At 41.4% G+C, this 17,429-nt stretch overlaps 1 protein-coding gene across 2 annotated transcripts in view; it reads left to right on the top strand.

Moving 5' to 3' along the window:
- LOC132985210 (kelch-like protein 29) overlaps window positions 1-17,429 on the top strand; it is a 139,939-nt gene that overhangs the window by 60,098 nt on the left and 62,412 nt on the right. For both annotated transcript variants that reach the window (XM_061052462.1, XM_061052461.1), the window contains exons 4-5: window positions 6,523-6,670; window positions 11,358-11,891. In XM_061052462.1, coding sequence (XP_060908445.1) covers window positions 6,523-6,670; window positions 11,358-11,891 — 682 coding nt within the window. The remainder of the gene's footprint in view (window positions 1-6,522; window positions 6,671-11,357; window positions 11,892-17,429) is intronic.

Raw genomic sequence — 17,429 nt, forward strand, 5'->3', positions numbered from 1 at the left:
TTTAACGCTCAGGAAAGTCCACATTTTACAACTTGCAGTGGAAATGCCCCATCACTATTTCAACTCTGATCTTTAAGTGCTACACATTTGATCCTTTCTCATAAAATATTGAGAAGTAAGATATTATTTCAGTTCCTCCCTGTCTTTTGAGTATTCAGCCGTCATACTCAATACACACCTTCCGTGTCAATGACACCACGCGGTTCGGCATCTTGTAGCACCACTCCTCTTTAAGATGGCTGCCAAAAATGGCGCAGTAGCCTCTTTGTTTACCGTTGTGATGCTCTGCTATTTCCCAGTCTAATAGATTGGACACAGCCGCCTGCACGGTCCGGCTCCAGCATTCAGCACCATTATGACCGAAGTCCAGAACAAATCCACTTCACATTTAGGTGTCAGCGTGTTGTCATGGAGAAGAGTTACCTTTATACAGTAAGTGAATAATGTTGGGGGAGAAAATTCGCTTTGTACTCTCGTTGGCACTCCATGGTCAGTTTAAGAGCACATTAGGTTTGAGCTTTTGGCAGAGCAAGAGGAGGGAAAGATAAATGATCCATCGAAGGCAATGAAACAAGGCGATGTGATGGATGGGTTTGTCAAACTCTGATACTCAATCTTTGACTTTGCTGCCATCCTTTTTTGTTACTTTTCTCGGAGGTAAGCCATTATTTCCATCGCCGTCCACAATTCAGTTTTATTCTCTGTAACTATCCGTATCTGGCTAAAAGGAGGAAAAGCTATTTTTTTTCTAAGTTGGATCCCATTTTCTTGCTTGCACACCTTGTTTTCTTTAGCATGGAATTACAATGTGATTTTTGTTCTACATTGGTACACATTATAGCACAGCAGTGACTGCTGAGATGGCAGCTGATAATGGAGGTGAGTTTTTCTCTCTTAGATGCTTTTCAATTTAACTCTAATGGCAGCTCCAACACCAGACCACCAGAAACCCTGCTCCATCAGTTTTGGGATAGATGAAGTCATCAACCTATCAGGACTCAAAACTGCACATTAACAGGCCTGATCACCTGCTGAGTGAGATCACACAGCAGTAAACCTCCTCCTCACCTGCTGTCTGTTATTTTCCTCTTTGCTGTAAAGGGATACACTGAACCTTAAAAGGTAGAACACAATCAACCTGTGTAGCACTGACCTGCACCCTGCACACTGCTATCTCATTGTGTCCTGCAGTTGTGCTAATGACATTTTTTGAGATTAGCTTTTCCCCGTGCTGTTGTTACTGACCTGCTCAGTGTGTTTGTACAAGGGAATTTCTTCCTTTTAAGTCTTAAGCTTTCCCTCAATCCCCCTATTTTATTCTCACAACAGTACACCTCTTATTTCACCCAGACTTGTTATTAAATTATTGATTTGATCAGTGGGTGCTGTAATAGTGTTTACCTCTGAGAGCTGGGGGTTATAGACATGCTCACCTTACTCTTGCTATTTCTCCCCAAGTCGAGCAGTAAAGTAATTTATCGGGGAAAATAACGGATGGAAAAATTGTTGAGGCTTATGAAGTGAGCACTGGTCCATAACATAACTACCAAAAGCTACAAAGAGCTTATGCAGATTGTAGGTATCTGCAGAGTCTCTGTGTCCTCCTCTGCCCCGTTTCCACCAAGCAGTCCGGTTCAATCTGGTTCGGTACGGTCCACATTTATTGGCGTTTCCTCTGTCAAAATTTGGGAAGGGTACCAAAATGACTGATCAGTACAGTCCTACTTTTTTGGTACCTTTCTGTTCGGGTGCCAATCGTACTGATCCAAACCTAAAGGTTGGAGCTAGACACATTGCTGTCTGTTGAATAATCTTCACTTCCCGTGTGTCAGTGGTAATAAAGGAGAAACACAAAACACACTATGTTTAAATATCCTGCGGATTTGGAGAGAGTCATTTCAAGGCCGGTTTTTGTTTTTTTGCCTCGGAGATGCAGACCTTCCTAGGAATCATTGATTTTTATTTACTGTGGAGGCTGTGGAAACGCAAGCAAGATCAGGGATTACTGTACCAAACTGTACTGAACCAAACCAGACCACTTTATGGAAACGGGGCTTTATTATATGGTGTTACTGGTTCAATACAGAGACGAGGGCTGGCTGGCTCAAACAAAAAAGCAAAGACAAAGCAGTGAACAAACCGGTTCTGTTCTATTTAGATGTGGATGTTGTGGACAGATGTCAGTGTTTGCCATGTCTGAGGAAATAGCTGATTCATCGGCCAAAATAAAACTGCTGTCTCTCCATTAAACAGAACACAGAAGGACGAGTTTATATTTAATCCTGTTGCATGTTGATTTAGTGTCCCTCTCTTCAATACACTGAGTCTGACATTTCTGAAACGCTCAGAGGTTTTGAGAGGAGGGGAGTTGTGTGTAGCTGTGGAGTACTTGCATGTGTGTGTTACTGGATATGTTTGTGTATCAATGGACAACCATACTTCAATTTGATGTCTAATGTTTGACAAACTGTAAGGTATTAAACCAAATCCTTATATTTTTTTCTTTTACATGATATCACTTCCTGGCAATGTTATCTATGTATATCCTCCAACTTGTATTAGTATGTAATCACAAATGACTTTAATCCTCCCTTCACTTGTTTTCAACTCAAGCGCACACACACACACATACACACACACACACACACACACACACTCACACACACAGCTTCCCTCGTCCTGCCTCTTTGGCTGTATACTGCTTTAAAAATCCTCACTTGCAATTCTAGGAAGACAGCAGGTGATCCGTGTGTTTGACAAGGCGTGGTGTTCATAACTCACGGAGTAATAAGCTGCAGCGTTAATGAGCCAACAGTGAACATAGGTCTTTATGTTTTAAAGATGAAGGCTAGAAGACGAATGATAGGTCATATCTGTAACTGTATTGTGACAAAGTGTATTCAGGTTCAGTTAATTTACTTATCTATACTACATGTGAAAATACTCCTCTAAAAGTAAATGCCTTGCATTTCACTGCTGCACCAATATGTGTTTTCATATTATTAGATGTATATCTGTATTAAAATATATGTATATAATAGTACACAGTATTGCATATACTGATGCATTAATGTGGTTGATACGTTTTACTGCTATACATTTTTATGGCTGGGCTGCTGCTGGGTCATGTTCAATTATAAGCAGGCCAGTGTGCGCCAAAATGATCAGTGCACATTTGTGGTCCCTGGTAATAGATGAGTAATACCAGGATATTTATATTCTTAAAATAAACATTAAAAACAAAAATGATAAATTAATCGTGATTAATAACAGAATTTTCAATATTGATCAAAATAATTATCAATTTGGCCAAATCATACAGGCCTAGCGTGGTGCTATAGGAGGCCGAACAAAAACATTGATTGCTGACATTAAGCTTTAACTTAAAGCTTAATGTCAGCAATCAATGTTTTTGTTCTTATAAATGTATTGTTATATTGCAAAGAGGTATTTGATAACAGCTCTGACTCAAGTCTAGATATCAGACCTAGCATTAGGAAGGAAAACTGGAATAGAATTAGCAATAGAGTTGTTGGGGGAAAAAATACAATTCCGTATTGTCCTCACTCTCTGCGCTTTTGTACAGCACAAGCTCATTTCTTATTAAGATGCACTTGGTACTTAGCTGTCTTCTTATTTTTACTTCTATTCTTGTAACTATTTCTAGTACTTATTGCTTTATATCTGACTTACATTCCTATATCATTCATATTTTGTAGTTATTTCTACTGAATATATTTCTACTGCTATATTGTCTGTAAGAGCAACTACAATGACCAAATTTCCCTCAGGGATTAATAAAGTATTTCTGATTCTGATTATGCATGGGAACAAGTATCAGGCATTTCCTACCTGCAGTTAATGAAATACTAGAAGAATGGATAACGTCCATCTGACAAAGACGAATGACTCCTTAGTGAACAAATTTGCAGATTAAGGTTTGCATGTTTCCTCAAACAATATTGCATCTTTGTGTGTGAGTGTGGCCTGTGTGTGGGTGCCAGACAAACCCCTATAAGGTTCATATACACGGCCGTTGCTTTCAGTGCAAAAAAAAAAAAAAACCCTTTCCCCAGCCAGCTTGACAACAAAATTCATTAGGCTCTGCTCAGAAATCATTTCTCTGGCTCCACTCCTCTTCTTCAGCTCCGTTTTTGTCGAGTCAGGGAAACCATCTGCTGCCTTGTGATAATGTTGCGACCTGTTAGGAGGGAGCTGGAAATGAGCAGAGCAAGTAAAATGGGGGAGAAAATGTCAGGCGCTGTCCCAGAACCTGAAACACCTTCCTGCCTACATGCAGCAAGTTTGACATCTTAATAAGCATCCTGTCTCATATCTCCTGGCTGCTGTGTGTATGTGCATACACACTTGTGTTTCCACTGTATATGTATCTATGTATGTATTTTCTGCCTTACATTGATCATTTTTTGTCAGGACTGTTCCTTAGCCTTGCTGATGTGCTGTCAGTGTGAGCTGAGTAATAGCCTTAACAGATGGATTGCGTTCAGAAAAATAGATTTTTCCCATTTCTGTCTCTGTTTCGGTTAAATGATGGGAGTACTAATTTTATTACATAGCTGTGAGTTGATGAGGAGTTGTCTGTACAGAGGAGAAGGTGAAGCATGGCTGGAGAGGAATACAGTAAAGCTCACAGAGCTGAGGTGGGAAAACGCTCCTTAAAACAAATGGCGGGCTATAAAAAAGCCTCACCTTAACAACGCTCTGAATGTTTTCTCCCAGAGTCTCCAGTCCTCTCAGGTGGAATTGAGCTCTGAGGACTTTTCTCTTGTTGACAGTCAACAGCTGGAGCTGGACTAAAAGAGCTGACAGCCTGTCTCGCCCCTCCACCCAGCTTCACTCTCTCACTCCATCACTACTTTGCCTTGGGATGTTTCCCTTCACTGTTTTTTATTTTTTATTTTGCCCCATAGCGCTTACAAACTGTCAGATAACTTTCAGTATGGATTTATCAAGTAAGTGACACTCAGTGAACATGTCTGTGAGTGAGAAGTTGTTTATCACAGAGCAGACGTTGTGCTGCAGTAATATCAGCATGAAGCAATCTAAAGATCAAAAGAAGTAAATTAACAGAAAATTATTATTGCAAACTAAATACCATGTAAGGTGTGTTAGTGTTGAAGACTCTGTAAAGCTGTGATTCATCCATGAGAAAGCAGGGACGCTGACTTCCTGAAATGTGATAAATCCAATATGTAAATCTGCATGTTCATTCAATGTGAATAAGCCAAGTTGTATTTTTATCCTCTTGCGTTGAGCCAGCACCCTGTTGTGTTATGTCGACACAGTTGTTGTGATTCATGATGGGAGCTCAGGTCAGGGAGGATAATGGAACAACTGAGGGATAAACCAGGAGGAGCCTGGTGAACAGGTCTATACTTATGATCTTTGGAGGCAGGCCGAGGCTTGTTAGACTAAAGTGTCCAAACTGAGAAGAGGGAGAGGAGTATATTGCTCAAAGGTCCAATGGTGACCTTGTCCCCCTGACCTCTTTTTTCATCAGCCTCGGCTCTCCTGGTATCACTTCATACCACCCTGCAGAGTAAAATATTAGATGTGGTGCAAAGGTTTAACAAAGTCACATTGGCTTTACCTCCACGTACACATTGTCACATAGCTTTCATTTTCTATTTTGAAATCATATTTTTCAATTCTCTTAGCCCTGCAAATTACTCCAGGGGTCACAACCCTTTCTTTCAAAATAGCCATTTTTGCTCTCATCTCCTCTAAAGCTGCTAAATTCATTGAATATTAATCATGAACAGGATTTTGGCCTTCCCACAATGAAAGAAACACGATTGACGCCGATTACTTACGTTTTATATACGTAGGGGGGAAGCTGCTGGGTCATGTTTGGCCAATTGTAAGGTACCGATGTGGTCCAAAATGCCAGGGCAGATTTTTTAATATAGATGAGTGGCAAGATAAATGTGTTTTATCTAATAGTTGTCCCTTACATGAAAAAATTATTATGATACTGATTATGATACAAATATTCTTGATCATCATTTTGGTCAAAATCGTACATTCCTAACCTCCCAAGAAAAAAAGGGGTGGAGCTGCAAAACATATTTGAATCTTACAATGAAGGTCATGAAACTGTGTTACTCTATCAACATTACTGATAGATTTAAATGTGTAGTCAGTGTTTTACTATGTAACGCTTTCGTCCGCAACGTAGACGCAGGATGTGGCGCACATTTAAGTTGAGAAAGAATGTAAACACACAGGGAACAACATACAGCCGAAACAATAATAATAGAAGTTACTCAATGAAAAAGCTGCATGTTTTTATAGTTATGTAAAAAAAACTTTGAAACAACTTTATTAAATGAAAAATAAAATGAAAAAAAGGGAGAAGCAGAAGAGGCACATGTGGCTCCTGAGTCACGGGTTGCCAACCCCCTGATTTATTCTCTTTGTTGTACTCTTGTTCAGAATGTTTTTACACTTGCCTGAACAATCTGTAATCAGTGATTTTTTTTTTTATGTTATGCCCTGCAGGTCTCAGGTGTGTCTCCCGGGGAAAATCAGAGTCCAGGATTGCTGCTTGCTCCAGGAGTGAGGTGGGGACAGACGCCCATTAACCAGCTCACACCTTGGGATACAGATGAGCCGCCTGCCAAGCAGCATCGAGACAGCGAGCCCAGCGGTAATGAATCTTACACACACACACACACACACACACACACACACACACACACACACACACACACACACACACACACACAGCATTTACATACACACACATGTATACACTGACAGACACATTCACGTATTCCTCCTGATGCGAGTTTACAGTGATGTAAATTTTACATCATCGCTATGCCTGCACACAGCAGATCAATGTACACAACACACACATTCAAACACACACTCCAGGCAGCGCTGACCGGTAAAACTAATATCAAATGCTAATGGGGCGTCTTGGCTGACTTGGCCTACATAAAATACATACTTTCCTTCACAACATGCATACTGTATATACACAACCATGCATAATTAAAATCTACAAACAGCATCTTTAAATAAATAAGATAAATTATGCAGAAAATTACAGAAAGGTCATTAACACACAGTGTTTCCCCTACCATTATATTGGGGGGGCGGCCCCAATTTTTTAAGATTTATTTTTGGGCTTTTTGTGCCTTTATTGTAGGGATAAGATAGTGGATAGAGTCGGAAATCAGGAAAAGAAGTCATTTAAGGATACCTTTCCGATAGAAAAGGACAGCTGTCATTAAAAGTAACACATGAACACCAAGATTCCTTCAAGTGTTTATGTCTTCGTGTCGGCATGTCGGCTTGTCCCCACCCCCCCAACGCTGTAAACCTAGGGGAAACACTGACACATCAAAACTTTAAATAAGCAAGTAATATATCATTCCAAATGCCCCTTTCACGAGCAATTTAGTCCCCACTTAGTCTTTATTGTTTTTGTCACTAACTGGAGCTGAATTAAACCTATCTTTCAAACTCTGGTAGTCCTTAAACTAACCTCCAACAGGTCTAATTTCGATATCAACATCATTCTGTTCATGCCCCTTTCAAAAGAGCAAAATTGTCTCTGCGGCACACTGAGGAGTTCAGCCAATGTCGTAGTTTTTTTTCCTCATTTTAATGAACTCACCCAGAATGGCTCTGCGCTACAGCAGTTAATTTCCCTCCATTGCTCTGCTGATCTCTGCCTCCTGTTCATCACAAACGTGTCTTATTTAAGAATAATACTGACACACAGCTTGTGCCAGCTGAAACTCCTGCTCAATAAATCAAGACTGCAGACAGCTGCTACTCTATTAGCAAAACATCATGTTCAAAACAACGTTTTGAGTTCCCGCTGCTTCCTGTTCAACTGAAATCTTAATTATAATTCACACCACTGGGGGCGCTGGTGGCCTGGTGGTTTGTTTCGTACAGCCCGTGTACAGAGGCTATTGTCCTCAAAGTGGGCGGCCTAGGTTCTAGTCCGCCCCGTGGCTCCTTTCCCACATGTCATTCCCCACTCTCTCTCTCCCTGATTTCAGACTCGATCCACTGTCCTGTCTTTCAAATAAAGGCATAAAAAGCCCAAAATACATCTTTTACAAATAAGCGCACTGGAACATATGGGGCGGTTTCCGTATAGATATTTAAAAAGTTACCAGGAGAAATATTTGTGATTTTATGATGGAAGGATGCCGTTACTATAGGGTTTTTAGTTTTGACTTGTGATTTTACTCCCACCTGCTGAGTGTCCACAGTCTCCTGCTGTTTATTGAGTGTCTGGCTGAATTGGAAAATAAGCCCCAGAGTTTTAATTATTGTGTGTAAAGCCTTGTTCATACTTCTGCAACGAAATCTACGCCGTAGTAACCTACCCTGTTGCAAGCACTGCATTCTTGTGAGTGTTTACGTAGCTCTGCAATTCTTCGCATACAAACACTAGCTGGCAGTACGATTTCTATATTAGTTTTATCAGCAGTTTCTGTTTCCGCCACATTATCTGCCTGTTTGTGTACAGGAAACTGTTGTGACTGAAATCGAGGATATTATGTTGGAATTGGAGAAGATGAATATTGACACACAGAGGTTCTTGATACAAAGAACATATATTTCTCTTCTTGTCATAATTGGGCTTGTTATCTCGTGTTGTTTAGACAAGTAGTTATATTTTTGAGGAGGTGCATGTCAGGCTATGTACAGTATATAGGCTTCTGCGTAGGCGTATCTATTGCGTGCTACAGCGATTTGAAAGAGAAGTATAAATCAGGCTTAAGGCTTCACTTCCTTCTCCCATCCTCTTACTCCCCATCCTGCAGCTCAGAGTGCAGTGTTGGGAGAGTGTGATGCCACCATCCAAGCACACTGGCACATATGACACTCAGAATCCCAGCATAGTGTTGAAAATTGATTTGCGTGTATGCGTTATTCCAAACTGTGACTTGCATTTGCAATGAAGTAGCTCATGTCCACACTTCACTGAACTGTGTTTCCAGAAGGTTCTCGGCTTACTGTGCCAGAATTAATCAACACTTTCTTTCAACAGAAACTTCACTGTTGAGTACTTTCAAGAAAGTTTGTCTTTGAAAAATAACTTTGTTTCAACCAAAGTTTATCTTTTGAAAATGACTTGTGTTTGATGCCAGGCTTAAGAGCTTAGCCAAATGGAAACAAATTATTTGAAACAAGTAGAGTTTTGTAAAAGGGAATGTGGCACTTTTGAAAATCTTATTTCTGAGAAACAAGATGGCAGACACAATATTTAAATACATATTATGTTAATGCAGATATATGTTTAATTTCAACTCTCATTTCAAATGTTGTCATGACAATGAAATGAATTCCTTATAAACTCTATATGCATTCATTCAACCTTTATTTTAATCTCAAGAATCATTGAAGGCATGCTCTCAATTTTGATGATGTCGAGAGTACAACAAAACAGAGTTCATATGCACAAACAATAAATACAAATAATGGCAACAAGACAATTAAAAACAGTTCAACTTAAAGACAGAGTTGTTTAAAATCATAGTTTTGAAGTGACCCACAGGAACAAGTCGTGAAGTTTGAAGGGCTGTTGCGAAGTGTTTCATGTGAATGCAGCAGAGACGCTAGCAGTTTACCAAATATGTGTTTGCCCCTGGAACTTCACATTTCAGCCATTTACTAGAACGTGTTGAATGTTGACTACGAGACTGGTTTTACAAGGAAGTCATTTTTTTACCAAAATAATTTACCAATGATGGTAATGTAAAGTAATATTGTTAACGTAAATTGTAAATAAAATAGGACCCCATATTGAACCTTGTGGAACCCCGTTTGACAATGGCAGAAACACAGAACTATTATTATCTAAAACCACACACTGGTGTCTCTGTGACAGGTAGTCCTGGAACCACTCCCATGATACTGAATCAAAACCAACCTTACTTGGCCTCAGAAGGACCAAAGTGTGCTCAACAGTATGACAAATTATGTAAATTAAATCTACGAACCGCACAGCACAATATTTCTATTTGTCAAGAGCAGACATTATGTCATTTCTAATAGTGGTAATCGCAGTGACAGTGCTATGATTAACTCTGTACCCAGTTCTCAGATTGATGCTGATTTAAGACATGATTGTTGGAGAGGAAAAATTTAATCTGATTATTAGCTATTGATTCCTGAAATCGGCAAGACATAACAGGAAAAATAGGTCGATAGTTGTTCGCATCAGTTTTATCACTACCTTTATATAGTGGGACTACATGCGCGCTCTTCCAGATCTGAGGGTAAACCCCAGTACCAATACACAGATTAAATACACGTGTAATTTGTTCAGAAGTCAATAGGGCACAGAGCTTTAAAAAGTAAGGATCCAGGTTATCTGCCCCGGTTGCTTTCCTGCAATCTATAGTTTGTTGTGCCTCTCTGACAGCAGGAGAAGAGAAGTTCTGCAAACTGAACTCTTAAGTCGGCTTTTCTGCAAAAAGAGAAAACGTGAAGGACAAGCACATATAACAGAGTGGGTACAGACAGCTCAATGACAAGTGATTAAAAAAAGATCTGGATTCTTCTCAGGATTCTTTTGTTCCTTTTTTTTCTCACTGTCCTTTTTTGTCTCACTCCCCTGCCATCCGTCTCTGCCTGGACTATTATACCAGCAGATCTAGTGACACAAATAATGTGGGCTTTTTCTTTCTCTTTTGTAGCTTTTTGCACGCTGTGATTTGGCTTTTTGCCCCTTGGAAGACTGGCAAGCTATTTTTGGAGCTTGGACCCTGGCAGGGAGAGCTAGAGATGAGGGAGTATGAGAGGCTGAGTAGATGAGGGAGGCGGCACATGGGCCCAATAGAGCTTTGTCTTAACCAGCACAGCTTCAGCATCTTATACCTCAGGGTAGAGAAATGGTTGGCTCAGAGTGTCTGAGTAAACACAGACTCCTGCACAAATAATAATGTCAACTGCAGCATGTATGCGTTCATATTCAGAAAAGCATTTGTTCAACTTTAGCAAAGATAAATCTCTTAATCTTTTTATAATGTTTAAATTGGATGTAGGTCTGTAGAAAGGTGACATTGGATGGAGGTTTGTACATCGCTTCAAGTATTTCGTGTTTGATAAGAAGTGTTGAATAAAAAACAAACTTGTCGTGAGGCCCAGCAGCAAACGGACAGCTGTAGTGTGGAGAGGGAGCTGGAATCTATCTTCTCATTTCATTTTCTGTCTTAATTTAAACATCTGTTTTGAACTTGCTTGAGTCTCCAATGCAATAATTCCATCTAGAACTTAACCACCTCTTTTATATTGTAAAAGCTTTTGATGCAGATGATTTATCTCCTTTTGCTCCTCTGTCTTTTCTTCTTCTTCTGTAGGCCCGACCTGGTCTGCACCAGTAGCAGCAGTGAGCCAGCCCAGCCTCTTGCCTCACACCTACACCCTCCCTCAGCCGCCCTCCTTCAGCCACAACGTGACCGTACAGTCACCCGTCGTCGGAGTAACCCCATCCATCCAGACACCTTTTCCACCCCAGCACCCTCTCATGACTGCCCACTTCCAGCTGACGCCAAACTCCACCCAGCAGCCTCCCTCTATGGTTCTGAGCATGCCCAGTCAGTCTCCTTTCCCTTCTGCTCAGCCCACAGTTGTACCGTCCATCCTAACTGCCCGGGCCAACCAGGTGCATCCAAACCATCACACCGTGAATGGCAACGGGCACTTGCCATCTCACCCCAGGCTCATCCAGCCCCCTGCCCTACCTTTGACCAATGGACAGGCAGCAGCAGCAGCACTAGCAGCACAGGCTCCACCCTCAGCTGCAGACAATCATGACAGTACTAATGGGCTGCAAATGCTGCGGACAGTCGGGATAGGGAAGTACCAGTTCAGCGACCCGGGACATCCTAAAGGTAAGCACAGATAGGCTCACCTGATGCTCTCCTCACAGGTGGATTTTTTTATGTGTTCTTACAATCACATTCTTTTAAATATGGAACCTCTCACAACTCCCTTTAAAGGCTGAATCAAAGCAGATCTGTTCAGAGGAGAACCTAGGCTCAGAAGAGAATCCAAACCAGGGAGCTGTTAGGTATTAAATCAATGTACCCTGAACTCTCTGTTCCTTGTGACCCCTCTTTATGCGAGCTCGTGCTGGAATGAAAGACATAGTCCCCTCTCCTGTTTTCTCTCTGTGCACCAGAGCAGTTTCAGATGCCAACAGTCGTAAACAAGCGAGCACACACTCAAGCAAGGGGCTGTTAAAATACAACCAGATCCAATTCACTTCAAAGCTTCTCCAAGGTCTCAGAGGTTGTTTTGGGTCCACCTCTGTTCTCTGATACTGCTTATGTAGGGCGGAAGGAAGAACATGTTGGCCTGATCTGACACTCCTGTAGCGTCTGTAACTGTTGTGCTGTGGTTAAAAGTGTGTTGTGTGAGCTTTCAGTCTCTGCCCTCACTTTTCTCTCTCAATCTATTTAATCCTTGTTGAATCACTGTGTGTTTGTGAAGGTGCTTCAGAGCTGAAAATCACGTCTTAGTCTGCAAGTAGAAATTGGTGTTTGGTTTAACCTTGGGGAGTTTATGATGCAGTGAGCCAGAAACAGATGTTTGCAATCCCCCGACCAATTTTCACAATTAATGAAGCTTTTAATTTCAGTTCAGATTGTTTTCTTTCCTGGATTATTTTGATCAATAAAAATGTGTGCAAATAAACTTAAAGGTTGCAGAAAAGCAATTATGCTTTGTGCTGCCTGTGTAACACTGAAATTAGACTGCAGGTAGAATTGGAAATGGATATTGAGACAAGCTTCAGTTTTGTTCAAGTTTTATCAAATGAAAGCTTCTTTGCTCCTGTTTTGAATAGATTGCTGTAATCCATTAAAGATGTCCACGCACAGAAAGGTGATACAGGGAGGGAAACAATTTGGGAGTGTTAATATTCAGCAATGCAAATACCCATGTATGTAAAGCTCTTCAATGCTACTCACACACAGAAAAATAAATATATTTTATTTTGAAGAGGTAAGAAAGCAGCTACAGGTCAGAGTTCAGAGTTTCTGCAGCCCTCTAAACGTAAAGTTAGGATAAAAGACTAAAAAGGGCAGAGTTTTTTGGGTTACACACACATCTGTCATTAAACATGGCAGCTTCTACACAGGGTTCACTCTGTCCCAAAGAGTGCATTTAAAAACCCCTCACAGCAGACAAAAAAAAAACTTTACACCACATGACTTCTTCATTCAGTCTGACACCAGTCGGGGCTTCTGGGGTGAAAGCCAAAAGGAGAATCAATTAAGTGCTCAAACTCTCACTGTGCCACTTACTTAAGTGGAATACTTTGATTGGATTGTTTGTGAATTAGCATCTTGAAAGACGTCCAAAATATTCTCAAGTTGAATCAATCTAATCAAGAATTAGCTGACTTTTCTTTTGGTCTTTTAAATAATCAGAGACCGGTCATGTCACACTGAAGGGATTTGAAGTCATTATACAACAAAGAGTTTAGACAGAATAGCCTGTTCTTAGCTGGAAAAAAAGCTACAGTCTTTGGTATCAATGCTAGCAGGTGCTGATTTGCAGATGAGGTATTGTGGCTTTTTAAGGCAAATGCCTGGATTTATAAGAAGCTGATAGAGCTCTTTTACCTTAATCCAGCTGCACACACTTATTGTGCGTGTGTGTGTGTGTTTCACTCCTGCTCAGCTTCTTGGGTGTGACTGCACGGATGTTTTTGTCAGATGTCAGCATTGAAGCCAAACAGCACAGTGACAGAAATCAGACTCTGTGTTTGATTTGTTTTGCCTTCAAAGGGAGCAATTTGTCTTCACTCTGCACCAACAACTGTGTGCTCCTCTCTGCGTGGGCGTGTGTCTGTCTAGGGCTCTGTCTGTGTTTCTGTTTTCATTATATAGCGTGGTGTTTGTGTGTGTGAAGATTCACACGGAGCAGCTTGATGACAGCTCTGACCTCATCACCTGCTGACATATTTCAGTTACTGCCTACTCTACCTCCTGCTTCCTCCATCCACAACAGGTTTTAGTTTTTTTCCATCACAGCTGCCTGTCAAAGTGAACAAATCAAACTCTAAAACCTTCTAACCAATTGTTAATTCCCACTCCCCTCTCAGTTTTCTTTTGTCATCTTTTTTTGCTGAAGTAAGCAGAATTTGGGAGAGCTTTCAAACTCTTACATACTGTAATCTCTTCACATCTGTGGCCTGAGCTGGAGCAATCACAGCTGTCAGCACTTTTTTTGTAAAACTCGGGGATAACAGATGATGTTTGAAAAGGAATATAAAAACCCAATAATAGGACACAGCGTGGCTAGAGCAAGAAAGACAGGATAAACATGAGAGAGTCGCAGAGAGAGAGAGAGATGCAGAGAGCAGAGAGCAGAGTGTGTCTATTGAGCAAGTCATTATAATCGATGTCTGTCTTGATGAATATCAGCCAGGAGAAGCTCCTCCTGAGCTCATTAGGGACAGGCCAGCTCACTGCAAACGTTACCGAGCACATCTTAAGCAGCCTGCAGAACACTGCTGAACACATCTTTAATGGAAGTAATTATTTCCACATTTGTTTGTTTTATAAAGGTTACTGGTGTAAACTCAAGCAGCCACTCAAATTATTTATATATTCATATATACAGAGGACTGTTGGTAGCTGTGTTGTGTTTAAAAAGGAGAAGATGAATAGCTGTCTCTGAATGTGTTCTCGCTTTGGTTAGATAGAAGGGTCACAGTAAGATCTGTGGGGCAACCTGCTGCCGCACTGAGACTGTGAAGCCGCTCCTCGACTTTCTTGTCGTGTAAAACGTTCATTTTAACGCTTCCTTCCAACCTCAAAGTCATTCACTGGTCCGTTTGTCTTCTCTCTCACATACCTTCATACCGGCAGAGATGCATGTACTGTATGCACACAAGGACGAAACGTACTCAAGTGCATGGATTGAGTGTACTGTAAACAGAGTTTTCGAGTGTGATTTCGCTTTCTCTATTTTTAGCTCTAGGTAGCTCTTGTTGAAGCCAAAATGAAATTCACAAGTGCTGCGGATGTTGCAAATAATTAATGAGGTTGAAATGTATTCAATGTGGACTCACAATGTGCAGCTAACTTTCTCAAATGAATACACACGGTAGCAGAGCTTATTGGTAACCTTGGCACATGAGTCCATTTGGGAGCTACATTTTAATGATAGAGACTCAAACATCTCTTTTTCAAACAGCAGAGAGTGTGCAGACGTAGCTGAACTTAATTCTAAAAGTGAATCAGAATCAGAATTAATACCCGTTGTTGTAATACTTCATGACTGGGCGTTTTCCCAGGCATCTTCTCAAATCTTTTTCGGGGTGATGATTTGCCAAAAGGCTTCTCATATTAGTCGTATTCCCACGACGTGTAGGTTCTGGCAGTGTCTGCATATAGTCTTTTGTTTGTTCAACACCTTCTCCTTTCTCATTAGTTGATTCAGGTAAACCGAAATGCTTCCACGCGTCAGTGGAGCGTCGACAGTTTCAGAATGGTCACCCGCAAATAACGCCACCGTCTGCCATTTTTGCTGTACTGAGGCGGCGAGCCGAGCGCAAAGGAGGATGGGGGTGCCTGGGACGATGGTCTCTGTAGTTCCCACTACAGTTACATCACCATGTCTTAAATCTGAGGAGGAAAGCTGCCCGCTCTCCTTCTTTCTCTCCCTCGTTATCATATTTTAAAGGAGCGGAGCCTCTCCAGCAGCTCAATGCATTACATCCCCCCCAAAGTTGATATAGGGATGGAGGATAGCTCATTAAGATTGATGATTCCTCGTCCACCTCATACAGAACGCCTCGCCGGCTTCATTAATCACCAGGATTTTTCAGATAAAGCTCGGAGTCGGCACAGTGGCATGACAGGGAGCCTGACAGCCTCAGCCCCTTGCGTGCGTAATCACAGACACGGTGAAGCCGAGGAGAAGCTGCCGAGGAGAAGCTGCCGGGCTCCCTGCCACGCTAGAGAAGGCACCGTGTCCACGCCTCCCTCCTTCCTCTATATACTCTCCTCCACCTATACTCTCCTCCCTCCTCGCCCATCCTGTCCTCCTCACTGCAATTTTGTGTCCGTTTCTTTCACTCCCGCTCCCAAGCTAAGCATCATCTCCACCTCTTCTTTTGTTTCAGTATGTTATCAACACCTTCAAGCCAAGCCTTTGTTAGATTTATACGCAGCAAAGTTTCCCCCTGAGTCTTAGGTCAGTCAAGTACAGAGGGGGGGGGGGGGGAGGTTGGCTTTTGGTTAGAGATAACCCCACACATACATACAGAACATGATTATGGATGAAACAAATGAAAGTGGCTTTCATTTAACACTATAAAACTTCATTACATATCAAAGTCCTGCATTTATATTCTTACATTTGTAAAAGTACAATAGTCTTATTTGGGAAAATGTTAAGGTTGACAGAAGTATATGAAGTTAGTAAGTCCTTAAATGAGCCCGAGTTTCAGACGTCCTGTGTCAGAGGCTTTCTGATACGACCCATTACTCACCACGAGTCAAATGTTAATGTGTTACTTCTCACATCAGTCATGGAATAGGCAGCAATGCATTATTAATGAGGCCGAGTGTAAACACAGCAGATGATAGCAGGAAGCCAGTCAATAGTGGATGTTTCTCTCTAATGAGAGGTGTAATTGAAACAGAGAGAGAAGTCAGTATCCAGCAAACAGCAGCCGATGTGCTGCAACACCTCAGCAGATGCATCGACGAGACCAAATTATGAAGTTCTCGTCTCGGAATTGAAAGTATTTTTACTCGGTCTTGTCTCGGCCTCAGGCTGGGTGGACTCTTGGTTTTAGTATCAAGACCAGTCAAGACTTTCACTTATAGGCTTCTTTCTCATGTCATTTCTGTGATTAGACGGAAAACGCCCCTTTCTAACAAAAATAACAAATGACTTAAATTCACTTGTGGTTTGATTTTTATCCCCGGTTATGGCCGCAACCTTCCCGGAGCTACGGTCTAAGACAGTGACGCGCCAGCTGCACACAAGATAATGTTTTTTTTTGTGATATTTATGGTCTTGGTCTTGACTCGGTTTCTATCGCTAAATGTCCTGGCCTTGTCTCGGAGCACTCTGGTCTTGGGTAAGTCTTGGTCTCGGTTAGTGTGGTCTTGACTACAACACTAGTTCATGGCGTGCTCACTTCTGAGTGGAAAGTCTCACACTCTCCTTGATTTTTTCAAATGCATACAAGCCATCAAATAAATACTATCGACAGGACAAGACATTAGTTGTATTACTTTTGATTGAGTTTGCTGAGGTCCAGGATAAAACAAAGTACTGTATTACAGAATTAAACTTACAACTTTACAAGGACGCTTAAAAGCTGTAAGCAAGCACTGTAAGTTTGTTGAGCATTTCAGTCGTGTAATCGATAGTTTTCTCTCCCTGAAGAAGGGGGAGAGAGG

This window comes from Labrus mixtus, chromosome 12 (assembly GCF_963584025.1).
Source record: "Labrus mixtus chromosome 12, fLabMix1.1, whole genome shotgun sequence".
NCBI classification, from domain to species: Eukaryota; Metazoa; Chordata; class Actinopteri; order Labriformes; family Labridae; genus Labrus; species Labrus mixtus.